At 47.9% G+C, this 14,131-nt stretch overlaps 1 protein-coding gene across 1 annotated transcript in view; it reads right to left on the minus strand.

The window, feature by feature from the left end:
• Positions 1 to 14,131, minus strand: part of LOC140393622 (methylosome protein WDR77-like) — a 43,931-nt gene that overhangs the window by 26,223 nt on the left and 3,577 nt on the right. The window contains exons 2-5 of the mRNA XM_072479893.1: positions 13,445 to 13,630; positions 11,527 to 11,668; positions 10,948 to 10,997; positions 6,647 to 6,717 (exon numbers count right to left, since the gene is read on the minus strand). Of these exons, the coding sequence (XP_072335994.1) occupies positions 6,647 to 6,717; positions 10,948 to 10,997; positions 11,527 to 11,668; positions 13,445 to 13,630 (449 nt within the window). The remainder of the gene's footprint in view (positions 1 to 6,646; positions 6,718 to 10,947; positions 10,998 to 11,526; positions 11,669 to 13,444; positions 13,631 to 14,131) is intronic.

Consider the following 14,131-nt stretch of genomic DNA (forward strand, 5'->3'; position numbering starts at 1 on the left):
CTTCATTGGCCGGGGCATTGAGTATAAGAATTGGCAAGTCATGTTGCAGCTGTATAGAACCTTAGTTAGGCCACACTTGGAGTATAGTGTTCAATTCTGGTCGCCACACTACCAGAAGGATGTGGAGGCTTTAGAGAGGGTGCAGAAGAGATTTACCAGAATGTTGCCTGGTATGGAGGGCATAAGCTATGAGGAGCGATTGAATAAACTCGGTTTGTTCTCACTGGAACGAAGGAGGTTGAGGGGCGACCTGATAGAGGTATACAAAATTATGAGGGGCATAGACAGAGTGGATAGTCAGAGGCTTTTCCCCAGGGTAGAGGGGTCAATTACTAGGGGGCATAGGTTTAAGGTGAGAGGGGCAAAGTTTAGAGTAGATGTACGAGGCAAGTTTTTTACGCAGAGGGTAGTGGGTGCCTGGAACTCACTACCGGAGGAGGTAGTGGAGGCAGGGACGATAGGGACATTTAAGGGGCATCTTGACAAATATATGAATAGGATGGGAATAGAAGGATACGGACCCAGGAAGTGTAGAAGATTGTAGTTTAGTCGGGCAGTATGGTCGGCACGGGCTTGGAGGGCCGAAGGGCCTGTTCCTGTGCTGTACATTTCTTTGTTCTTTGTTCTTTGTTCACCAAAGGATTTTGCTAAAACAGACTGGAATAAAAACACGAATCGCGACAAAAAATTAATTTTAACTTCCTGTACCCAGCCCGCTAATGACAGAGGGAGGTTTTGATTTGATTTATTATTGTCACATGTATTAGTATACGGTGAAAAGTATTGTTTCTTGCAAGTTGTCCTACCTTGACAGATCGGCCTCACCCTCCCCACCAAACCAGCAAAATTATATTTTCAGAGCACACCCACACCCCAAAGTACCTAAGCCGCCAAACGGAATGGCAGCCCCCCAACTACTCCCAGCTGGGAGACCATGAAATACTCGCTCTTACCTAAATTCAATTTATATCCCGTGAACGCCCAAACCTTTGGAACAATTCCATTACACTCCCCACCAACGAGCTCGGTTCCGAGATATACAATAGCAGATCATTGGCGTTTAAAGACACTCTATGCTCCATCCTCCCCCTCACGATGCCCTTCCAGTCCGATGGGCAAGGGCTCTATAGCAAATGCAAATAACAGGGGGGATATCGGGCATCACTGCCTCGTACCCCGGTGCAGTGCAAAGCACCCCAAATTCATGCTGTCAGTGCGAACATTCGCCACTGGCTCCTTGTACAATACCCACACCACAAACCTCGGCTCAATTCCAAATCTCTCTAATACCGCCATCAAGTAACCCCACTCTCCCCGATCAAACGCCTTCTCCAGTGTCACCACCACCTCCGTCTCCTTTCCTTCCGTCGGCGACAGAATCACATTCAGCAATCTCTTCAAGTTCGAGAACAGTTGCCTTCCCTTCACAAACCCCGTCTGATCCTCCTCAATCACCTTCTAACCTTCCAGCAGACATCCTTCCAACCTTGATCCAGCACATTTGCCAATAGCTTGGCATCTACATTCAGTAGGGCTCTGGGCCTTTACGACCCACATTCCACTGGATCCTTATCCTTCTTTAGCAGCAGCAAAATTTGTTGGTTTTCTCAGGTTTATACAACACAACAAAATTTGAAAGCTCTGAAAGGCATTCAGTACTTATGATGTATCCCTCATTTTAAGGGAATATTTCTACTTGACAAGTAGACAAGTTAACTTTAAATACTTCGGACTTCCGGTGCTGAGCGGACGTACTTCAGGTGGCTCTCCTCCCAACCAGAAACAAAAAAGATACTTTTAGAAGAATGTGACCTGAAAAACCAACAGAAAGCAACCCCAACAGAGGAAAAGATGCCGGCGAATAGGAGCTTGCGAGGCCGACGAGAGGTTACAAGTGGCGGAAAGGGCCACGAACAATGGGGGACAAGCCAGTGGACCCACGAGGCTACGGCCCCGGCCACCCCCAGAACGGAGGAGACCGGTGACCCGAGCACCGGCTGCAGCACCCCCTCCTCACCAGGAGCACCATCCTAAAGAAGGAGCTCGCCGCCATGAAGGAGGCGATTAGAATTGAGATCCAGGTGGCGGTGAATGTGGTGGTGATGGTCTCCCTACAACGTACAAGCGACGATCTGGGGAAGAAAGTGCAGGCGCAAGAGAAGACAATCCAAGACCTCGAGAAAGCCTCGACAGACCAGAGCTACAGGCAGACGTGAAAAGGTTGGTGGCGGCCCAGAGGAGCTTGAAGGGAAAGGTCGAGGACCAGGAAATTAGGTCCCGACGGTAGAACATACGGATTGTGGGCCTGCCGGAAGGCATCGAGGGCAGAGACCCGACAGACCATATCGTCCAATTGCTGGGCAACCTCGTCGGGAGGGGCAGCTTCCCCAACCCCCCAGAACTCGACAGGGCACACAGGTCGCTCAGACCTAAACCCAAGGCGGGGGAGCAGCCGAGCTGCACCGGTACCAGGATCGGGAAAGGATCCTGCGGTGGGTAGATAAATGAAGGCGAGCTCGTGGGAAAGATACAGAAAGATATCCTGGTCTATCAGGACATTGGGGCAGACCTGGTAAAGAAAAGGGCCAATTTTTATAAGAGTGGAGTGCAATTTGGCATGCTATTCCTGGCCAGACTCTGGGTCACACACCAGAGCAAAGAACATTATTTCAACACCCCACAGAAGCAAACGACTTCTTATGGACCGATGGCCTGGACAAAGAACAGATGCGGCAGTGATGAAGATGTGTCGGAGGAGGATCGCTGAAAGAGACAGAATCAGAGACTCATAGTCATGGTTACGTGGGACTGTACTGCCACGTTCTGACCAGAAAGGCCGGGAACAGGAGAGAGCGAGGACAGGGAAAGCAGATGAGGGGGCAGTGCAGTCAGAGGGCACAGACAAAGGACGAGGTCAGCCCTGGGAGGGGAGCCACCGCACTAGCAGGGAGGGCTAGCACAGGAAGACAGGCAGTAAGGGCATGGCGCGCCTCTCAGCAGAAAGGAAGTGTTTGGAGACTCAGGGAGGTGGAACGCTTGGGGGGGGGGCACAAAAAATACATAGGGAATAGGACGGAGAAAAAGAGTTGCCAATCGGATTGGCTTTGGCAGGCAGGGAGCAGGCTGAGGAATCAAGATGGCGCCGCAAGCAGCCAGTTTGGAGGGGCCCTAAACAAAGGGAAACCTCGGAATGCATGGGCGCACCCACGTGGTGTACACACAGGTGGCGGCCATGTTGGGTGTCCCCTGGACAAAGGGAAGCCGTGGAGTGCAGTGGCCCGACCTCATGGTGAGAACGGTGACCGCGGCCATTTTGGACGGCACCCTAACAAAGGGAAACCGCGGAGTGCAGGGGCAGGATAGTCACCTGGAATGTAAGGAGACTTAATGGCCCAGTGAAAAGATCCAGAGTCTTCGCCCACCTAAGAAGTCTGAAGGCCAACATAGTCTACTTACAAGAGACGCACCTGCGGGAGAAGGACCGACTGCTGGTAAGGAAGAGTTGGGTGGGACAGACATGCCACTCGTGCTACGGGATGAGGGCTAGGGGAGTAGCCATACTGAGGACAAGGTTCACGGAGACAACTACGGTCACGGACTTTTGCAGTGGGGAAATCGGTGCTTCCAGAAATAATAAGAGCGGAATGCTCCGCGATAGTCATCTCTGACCGCGCTCCCAGCATCCTACATGGAGGCTGCACACGGACCTCTTGGCCGACAAGCCCGTCTGCCAGGAAACATCACAGGCCATAGACAAGTACATTACTAATGCGGGGAAGTCTCACCTTCCAGGTTCTGGGAGGCACTGAAGGCCGTGATTAGAGGAGAGATTATAGCCTACAAGGCTCCTAGGGATTGGGAAGAGAGGACAGCCAGGCAAGTGACCGACTCCATCCTGGATGTGGACAGGAAATACTCCGAGGCCCCGACCGTAGGGCTGCTGGCGGAGAGGAAAAAGCTGCAAATGGACTTTAACCTGCTATCCACTAGGAAAGCAGTGTACCAACTTCACCAGACACGGGGCACCGTCTACGAACACGGAGAAAAGGCTGGCCGCCGACTGGCTCACCAGCCAAGAAAGCAGGCATCCCCGAGGGAGATAGCGCAGAGGTAGACTGGTAACTGAGCCAAAAGAGGTCAACCAAGCATTTGAGATCTTCTACTGAGGGCTGTACACCTCCGAGCCACCCAATGGGGGCATGGGGATGAAACAGTTCCTCATGGACTGGATATGCTAGTTGTGGGGGCAGACAGATGGGGGGAGGGCGCGCTGGAAGCCAGCCTTCCAACAGATCTGGGAGAAATCATGGAGAGCATCAGCTCCATGCAGGCGGGGAAGGTGCCGGGGCCCGACGGACTTCGATAAAAAATTTGCGCCGGCCCTGGCCCCAACCTAAGGGACATGTTCGCAGACTCGTTAGCGAGGGACACCCTGCCTTACACGAACATAGGCCACGATATTGCTGATACCCAAAAAAGACAAAGACCCGACGGAATGCAGATCTTACAGACCCATTTCGCTGCTCAATGTAGACACAAAGATACACCCGAAGGTTCTGGCCAAGAGGCTGGAGAACTGCGTACCAGAGGTGGGTGCAGAGGACCAGAACTCCTCTACGTCTCGGAACCTCAGGAAGGCCTGAGAGCAATCATGCTGCTCCTGAAAGAGTTCGTCGGAACCTTCTCAGGTTATAAACTTAACCTGGGCAAGAGCAAGGCATTCCCGGTGAACCCAAACGGGGAAGGGACAGAGCTGGAGGGACTCCCATTCAATCTAGCCCAAACCTGGGGATCCAAATAGCCAGAGACTGGACACAGATCCACAAGTGGAATCTGACCAGCCTGGCGGAGGATGTCAAAAAGGACCTACAGAGATGGGACATGCTCTCGCTCTCCCTGGCGGGGAGGGTGTGGACTATAAAAATGAACGTACTACCAAGGTTTCTCTTCCTGTTCAGATTTATACTGCTCTTCAACCCCAAGGCCTTCTTCCACAGCATAGACAAAATGATCATGGCATTTGTGTGGGGGATAAGAATCCCCAAATCAACACTGCAGAGGAGAAAAGTCATGGGCGGTCTGACACTACGAAATCTACAATACTACCACTGGGCAACGGCAGAGAGAGTGAGGGGATGGTTACGGGAGCCCACCACGGAATGGGTGAGGATGGAGGAGTCTTCCTGCAAGGGAACAACCCTCCGGGCCCTCGCCATGGCAGCAGTCCTAATCCCCCCCACGACAAATACACATCCTGCCCAGTGGTGGTAGCTACACGAATGACATGGAACCAGATGAGGCAACATTTGTGTTTGACTGAAATGTCCCCCATGGTCCCCATCTGCGGCAACCATAAGTTCCCACCAGCTTGCTCGACACTACTTTCAAAAAATGGACACAGGACGGGGAGACGCTAACAGTTAGGGACTTTTACATGGGGGATAGACTAGCAACACTGAGCGAACTGACCTGGAACTACCGACAGGACAGGAACTTAGGCACCTTCAGGTAAAGCACTTTCTCCCGCAAGGAGACTGGAGAATACCCCAGGGCCCTGGAAACCACATTGCGAGAGGACCTGATAAACAAGTACAGTAAGGGGGAAATTGCGGGAAAATCTACGGACAGCTACTGGACAGGAGGAGACTGCCACTGGACGAAGCCAGACAAAAATGGGGGGACGAATTAGGGACAGAAGTGGGATGGGGACTCTGGAGCAAATCACTGAGCAGGGATAACTTCAGCTCCTCCTGCGCAAGGCTCAGCCTAATGCAGCTCAAATGTGGTGCACAGAGTGTATCTGACCAGAACCAAAATGAACAGGTTCTTCCTGGAGGAGGACAAATGTGAACGTTGCCAGAGGCCAGGCCAATCACATTCATGTTCTGGGCTTGTTCCAAACTTGGAAGATTCTAGACAGCCTTCTTCAAGGAAATGTCCAAGGTTGTGGGGGTGAGGGTGGAGCCGTGCCCGAGAGTGACAATCTTTGGGATATCAGAGCAGCCAGAGCTACACATGGGGAAGGGGGCCAACGCCCTAGCCTTTGCTTCCCCAATCGCACGCCGGAGAATCCTGTTCGGCTGGCGATCAACAGCACCACCCACAGCTGCAGACCTGGTGGAATTCCTCCATCTGGAGAAGGTCAAGTGCACCACCCGAGAGTCGGAAGAAGGCTTCCACAAAGCGTTGGGGAAATTCATCGGCCTGTTTCAAGCCCTGTTCGAGGCCAAGTGACTAGGGAAAATGTGAGAGACGGGAGCGATCGGCCAGAGATAAACCCCTCCAAGAGGGACAAAGGGAATGGGGAAGGAAGAGACGAGGAAACTCAGGGCAACCACAGGAAGATGCATATGGGGGGGGGGGGGGGGGGGGGGGGCGGCAGGACGTCCCCCAACCCACAAGGCCTGCACAGAAACCACACAAGGAAGGGGGGGGTGGAAGGGAAGAACAGGGGGCTAGGAGACAGAACACCCAGAACAAAAGAGGGGTATGCCAAGGAGGGGGGAGGAAACATCAAGAAAGACTATGTACATAAGAACTGCACAAACTGTAAATATTGGATGCAAAGTTTAATTATGTAAAATTGAAAATGCCAATAAAAATATTTAAAAAGAACTTTAAATACTTAAAACATTATTCACTTTACCTGAGCACACGAGAGAAAGAGATTTTCATTGCTTGGACAGGCAGATACACCCGTCACAGACGCCGAGTGAGCTGTATTCAGAAACCAGAATAATCAGTTTGTGAACAATTCTTGATACAAGTAGGTATTTTTACATAGAAAAGCAATCCCCCCTGAACACATTCTGATCATAACAACTAATTCTGCTGCAAAATTTGAACTAATTTAACATTTACACTATCATTTATTTTTCTCAAACATTCTTGCCAATATGAAATACTCACCGCAGTGTCACTGAAGATGTTAGTTTAAATGTGAAAACAGAAATGTTGATTGCAGTTGATACGACACAATCACGCCTTTAAACCTGCCCATTGTTCTAATGCCAAAGTACTCGATACCTTTTATCAAGTTTACCTGAAAATAACAACTTTCTCTCCCATTGAAATTAAACTGATCGCCTCCCATCATACCTTTGCCCTTGCTTCCAAAGATTAATAAAAGTGTTCAGTAAATCTCAACTCCCCTGTATCAATAAATAATGGAAAACTATTTATCTGGTGGGACTTCATACTCAAAGTGGGACATTGGGCGAGATTCTCTGGCCTCCCCACGTGCAGCATGTCCCCAGCAGTGAGTGGCAGCCCACTGTTGGCCAGCGGCAGGATTGTCTGGTCTTCCTGTTGTCAATGGGGTTTCCCATTTAATGAAGCCAGGCTGCCGGAAAGCCTGCGACAGGGGTGTGCCGTCGGCATGAACAGCCAGAGGATCTCGCACGTTATGTTAAAAGTAACATTCCTGTCGCTCAAGTGCCAAGCAATGGACATTTCCAACGGAGGCCATCTAACCACTTCCCTTTAACATTCAGCAACATTACTATTGATGAAACCACCTCTCCTCACTGTCAAACTCTTCGGGGATGGCAGTTAGCATCGACAAGAAACTTAACTGGGTCAGTTACTTTAATACAGTGGCTACAAGACAATAGAGGCTGTGTCTTCTGCAGTGAGTAACTCACCTCCTGACTCCCCAAAGCTCGCCCGCCATCTGCAAGGCACAAGTCAGAAGTGGGACATAATACTCCCATTTGCACGGATGAATGAAGCTCCAATAACACTCAAGAAACTCATCACCATCCAGGGCACCCACTTCCCACTTGATTGGCACCCCATCAACTACATGAAACAGTCACTCCCTCCAGCGCTATGGTCACATCGTACATCACCTTCAAGCTTCACTACGGCAATTCTTAACCAAGGCTTCTTCAACTGTACCTAGCAAATCCACAACCTCTACTGCTGAACAGGGCTGGGAAAACTATAGTCCACAGACCACATCTGGCCTTTGGGAGTTTTTAAAATCTGGTCTTAGACCAAAGAACAGTACCGCACAGGAACTGGCCTACGGCCCTCCAAGCCTGTGCCGATTATGATGCCCAACAAAAAAGAAACCTTCTGCCCTTACTCGGTCCGTATCCCGCTATTTCCTTCCTATTCATGTACCCATCCAGATGCCTCTTAAATGTTGCTAATGTGCCTGCTTCCACCACATCCTCTGTCAGCGCGTTCCAGGCACCTGCCACTCATGTGTGAAAAACTTGCCCCGTATATCTCCCTTAAACTTTCCCCTTCTCACCTTGAACTTGTTCCCCCTTGTAATTGACACTTCCTTGGAAAAACCTGATGGACCACCCTGTCTATGCCTCTCATAATTTTGTAGACCTCTATCAGGTCTCCCCTCAGCCTCAGTCTTTCCAGTGAAAACAATCCCAGTTTATTGAACCTCTCCTCATAGCCAACACCCTCAAGATCCTTGAGAACAGGCAACATCCTGGTGAACCTTCTTTGCACTCTCACCAAAGCTTCCCCATCCTTCTGATAATGTGGTGACCAGAACTACACACAATACTCCAAATGCGGCCTAACCAAGGTTTTATATAGCTGCAACATGATTTCCCAACTCTTGTACTCAATGCCCTGGCTGATGAAGGCAAGCATGCCACTTGCCTTCTTAATCACCTTGGACACCTGTGCTGCCACTTTCAGGGAACTGTGGGCCTGCATGCCCAGATCCCTCTGTATGTTAATGTCCCTATGGGTTCTGCCATTTACAGTATAATTCATACCTAGATTTGATCCTCCAAAATGCATCACCTCGCATTTGTCCGGATTAAACTCCATCTGCCATTTCTGTGCCCAAGTCTCCAATTTATCTATATCCTGCTTTGTCCTCTGACAATCCTCGGCCTCATCAGCAACACCGCCAATCTTCAGGTCATCCGCAAACTTACTAATCAGACCACCTACATTTTCCTCCTCATAATTTATATGTATTACAGACAGTGGTCTCAGCACTGATCCCTGTGGAACACCATTAGCTACAGATCTCCATTCTGAAAAACACCTTTCCATCGCCACTCTGTCTTCTATAACCAAGCCAGTTCTGTATCCAATTAGCCAGCCCACCCCGAATCCCATGTGATTTTATTTGTTATATGAGTCTGCCATGTGAGACCTTGTCAAACGCCTTACTAAAGTCTACATAAACTATATCCACAGCCCTTCCCTCATCAATTTTCTTTGTCACCTCTTTAAAGACTCTAGCCTTTTGCATTATAACAATCACTTAAGTACTTGAGCCAAGAAATGGAGGAGGTTTGAGGGGAAAAGAAAATTAATTGCTCTTATTTGTATCGAGACTCTTTGCGAGCTGGAAACACAAATAGCTGCCAAGTGAGAGGGGGCATACACAGAGAACTGATAACAGCACATAGATTTACAATGTACAATGAGTAACCCATGGATTCCTGCTGACTTTGTGTTGAGCAATAAAACAGATCGAACTCAAGAGACAGGCCACGCATGCTCAGTTTCTGACATTTTGTTTATGTTTCTAGGTCGCAAAAAAAAAAACAGTGTACAGATTTTTAAAACTCCCAAAGGCCTGCTGCAAGGATTGGGCAGTGTGCATTCCTGGGGTTGCTGCATAAAGCAATAACCATGGGACCGGGGCAAAAAAAGAAACCCAAAGTGACAGGGAGTCAGGAGCAGGTGAAGAGGAAGATCAGTTCTATGCAGCGGAATTGCTGCATGTAGCTGTGTGCAGCCGAGGGCCATGGAGTTCAGAGAAGCTCTGGGAGCAGTAGCCGTTCTGTGCAGCTGAGGCTTGAGGCTCAGGGAAGTCCATGACTAATGGTGTTCTCCTCAGAGCAGCTACAGAGTTGGAATCATGCCAATGATTGGGGTACAGCCTCGTATATCCAGCAGGACACAGTCCCGGGAGAAGATATTGGAAATTGGGGTGTGAGTAGTCTTTGGGGCAGTCAGACCGGCTGTTGAGGGAAATCAGAAGTTATATCCTTGACAAAGGTGCTGAAAACCCTCCCAAGGCAGACAGAGTTTAAAGCAACATGGTGACTCAATGATCTGTCTGGCTGGATTGCTGAAGAATTTGTTGGACCTGTCTTGGGTGGGTCCGCTAGTGGGTGGGTCTGCTAATTATTTGTGCAGTTTGTGCTGTGCTCGACAACACTTTAGTTGTTAAGTCATATTTCCCTCATGATAATTCTGCGTGTCAAGAGTATAAGATTTGCTTTGTTGCCTCGTGCATATTAAAACTTGTTTGCCTAAAACTGTGGAATCTTGTTACCATATTCTCTTAACTAACTGAGATTTCAGATTTCATCAACTTTACAAGTCAATGATCCCCACCCGGATCCTAACAGTACTGCTGTCCCATCTGTGATTGTAACTATGTTTATCAAACAAATCTCTCTGACAGTTGTGCATGATTAATGTGCTTTTTTCACCAATGAGCTTCCCAAAGTTAGCTAATATTATGAACATTTGTTTCATTTTCATAGAAGTTCATAGAATCCCTACAGTACAGGAGGCCATTCAGCCCATCGAGTCTGTGCCAACTCTTTGAAAGACCACCTTACCCAGGTCCTATTCTCCGCCCTGTAACATCACCCAAAAAGGCAATTTAGCATGTCCAATCCACCTAACCTACACATCTTTGGACCGTGGGAGGTAATCGGAGCACCTGGAGGAAACCCACGCAGACACCGAGAGAACGTGCAGACTCCACACAGACAGTCACCCGAGGCCAGAATCGAATCCGGGTCCCTAGAGTTGTGAGGCAGCAGTGCTAACCACTGTGCCACCGTGCCGCCCCATATATTTAATTTACAGTGTCATGCAGAATTATCAACCACCATTGAGATGTCAGCAAAACATAGGAATTCTACTCATTAAAAACAGCTGCTTAGTGCATTCAAGAAAGACGTGACAAAGCTGCTGATCATATTTGCTACTGCGTACCTTGATAAGAGATCAACACGGTCTTATGTTCTAGGTCCCAAATCTTCACACTAAAAAATGAAAGTGCATGGTTAATGTAGCTAAAGCTAAATCTTATACACAACATCCCAACTATTTTCTGTGTTTAATGTCAATTATATGCAAACTGTCATACTTAAATGGTAGGAATAAAATTTAGTGATAGAAAATGATAATACATTTTTAAAAAACTTACTAGCCTGCCTATTATAGTCTTATTCCACACTGCGTAATACAGACTTAAAAATATTGGTGATTTTAACTCCTGTAGATTTTTGAGTGTATACATTGATATTTTTATGCATGTGTAGTGGGATTCCAGTCATTACAACCAATGCTTATGTATAAAGTCTGATTTCTCTGCTGTAATATCCAAGATCTCTGCACCATCACTTGCTCCAAAAAAAACTCATGAGCATTAATGAAGTTTAAGCATTTTTAAAAAAATTTATTGTAAAGTTCTCTTTGCTCATTTGAAACGCACAATGTGTGAAAGTGATAGCTGACTCTATTAGCAAGACATGTTCAGATATGCACGGTTAGAAAGATGCTGTTACATACCTGCAATCTAGACTGCTGCTGACCGCCTGTGTTGCACCACAGAGCACGCTCACTTTCGTAACAATGTCATCGTGTTCATATTTACAGAACTTGCTCACCATCGCTGTTTCATTCTCAGCCACCTCCCACAATTCGACAGCTCCTGCAGAAAGAGTAAAAAAAAACCAAGAATTGAGTGGGAACTGGACTTCTTTCAAAAGGTTCAAACTACACAATATTTTTCAGATGGGCAATAAGTGCTGGCCCTGCCAGTAATATCCACACCGCATGAATGAATTTTAAAATTGCTTGAGGTATTGAACATGGTGCTGCACATCAAATTTCTATGTTAAATAGTGTTGCATACTCCGTATAAGACAAGATAACTCTCCGGCATGGGAGACTGGTCAAGAAAGTAAGCACCCATGGTATCCACGCAACTTGGATCCAAAATTGGCTTAGTGCCAGGAGGCAGAGGGTGATGGTCGAAGGTTTCTTGTGTGATTGGAAACCTGTGTCCAGTGGTGTTCCACAGGGATTGGTGCTGGGTCCCTTGCTGCCTGTAGTCTACATTAATCGTCTGGATGTAAATGTGTGGGGTATGTTAATTTAGTTCACAGATGACATTAAACTTGGTGGTGAGGTAAATAGAGCACAGCAAGAAGTCTTACAACACCAGGTTAAAGTCCAACAGGTTTGTTTCAAATCACTAGCTTTCGGAGCACTGCTCCTTCCTCAGGTGAATGAGGAGGTAGGTTCCAGAAATATATATATGGACAAAGTCGACGATGCTTTGAATGTGAGCATTTGCAGGTAATTAAGTCTTTACAGATCCAGAGAGAGGGATAATTACTGGTTAGAGGTTTCAATTGTCTCAAACCAAGACAGTCAGTAGGATTTTGCAAGCCATGGCCAGATGGTAGGGGGTGAATGTAATGCGACATGAATCCAAGGTCCCGGTTGAGGCCGTACTCATGTGTGCGGAACTTGGCTATAAGTTTCTGTTCGGCGATTCTGCGTTGTCACGCACCCTGAGCCTTGGGAGAACATTAACCCAGAGATCAGAGGCTGAATGCCCTTGACTGCTGAAGTGTTCCCCACTGGAAGGGAACATTCCTGCCTGGCGATTGTCACGCGATGTGGGGCAACACAGTAGCACAAGCAGATAGCACTGTGACTTCACAGCGCCAGGGTCCCAGGTTCAATTCCCCCCAGGGTCACTGTCTGTGCGGAGTCTGCACGTTCTCCCCGTGTCTGCGTGGGTTTCCTCCGGGTGCTCCAGTTTCCTCCCACAGCCCAAAGACGTGCAGGTTAGGTGGATTGGCCATGACAAATTACCCTTAGTGACCAAAAAAAAGTTAGGAGGGTTTATTGGGCTACAGGGATAGGGTGGAAGTGAGGGTTTAAGTGGGTCAGTGCAGACTCGATGGGCCGAATGGCCTCCTTCTGCACTGTATGTTCTATGTTCCTATGTATGTCCGTTCATTCGTTGTCGCAGCGTCTGCATGGTCTCGCCAATGCACCACATTTCGGGACATCCTTTCCTGCAGCCTATGAGGTAGACAACGTTGGCCGAGTCGCACGAGTATGTACCGCGTACCTGGTGGGTGGTGTTCTCGCGTGTAATGGTGGTAGCCATGTCGATGATCTGGCACGTCTTGCAGAGATTGCAGGGTTGTGTGGTGTCGTGGTCGCTGTTCTGAAAGCTGGGTAGTTTGCTGCAAACAATGGTTTGTTTGAGGTTGCGCGGTTGTTTGAAGGCAAGTAGTGGGGATTTGGGAATGACCATGGCAAGATGTTCGTCTTCATCGATGATGTGACGAGTGAATACTATTAGCCTTGTGCTTGTGTGACGTGCCAGTTGTGAACCCTCAAGCAATAGAGGGGGCAACAGAAGTCATTTTTATTACTCAGAAAAGTACTTAAAACACAGCCTTACCAGAATCAGATGCGACAAGGATTTCTCGGTCAGAGACCCAACATGTATCTACCACCCCTGCCTTTGTCTGGACACCAACTGTGCAGAATCCTTCATTTGGGGCTGTGAGGGGGTCTTTGAACAACGAAATCGAACCCAACCAACTGCGTCCAGATAACGTAGATGCTCCAAGTAACAGTGCTCCATCTATAATGAACAGACACAGCAATTTAATTTAAGCCTGAGCAGGAAAAATGAATGAATAATGAAACAAAATGATTAAGTGCTATATGTACACATATGCAAACTGAAACGGAAAAATTAATGTTTGATGTACAACAGTTATTATTCTTAACTGAAGATGGAGCAGTGGGAAAGGAGCGGGAGAGTATTGATGCTACAATCACAGTAAGAAAACCATGGATTGAATGACTGGCTGCTTAATGGAGAATGGGCTAATGTCCAGTCAGCTAAATGAGGCCATGGAAAGATATCAAAAGATCATGCAAAGAGCAACGTTGTTAAAAAGACCTGAGAGAGATCAACACAAATAAAAATGCTTTTGAGCGGACAAAGAACAAAAAAGAAAATTGAGATGCATGAAGTTTGAAATTAAAATAGAATTGTTGAAAATATGCAGTAGGCTAGAGAAAACTAAACTTGAGCCCATTTCTCACCTGTTTCCATGACTATTCCAATATTCCCCTA

This window comes from Scyliorhinus torazame, chromosome 17 (assembly GCF_047496885.1).
Source record: "Scyliorhinus torazame isolate Kashiwa2021f chromosome 17, sScyTor2.1, whole genome shotgun sequence".
Taxonomy (NCBI): Eukaryota; Metazoa; Chordata; class Chondrichthyes; order Carcharhiniformes; family Scyliorhinidae; genus Scyliorhinus; species Scyliorhinus torazame.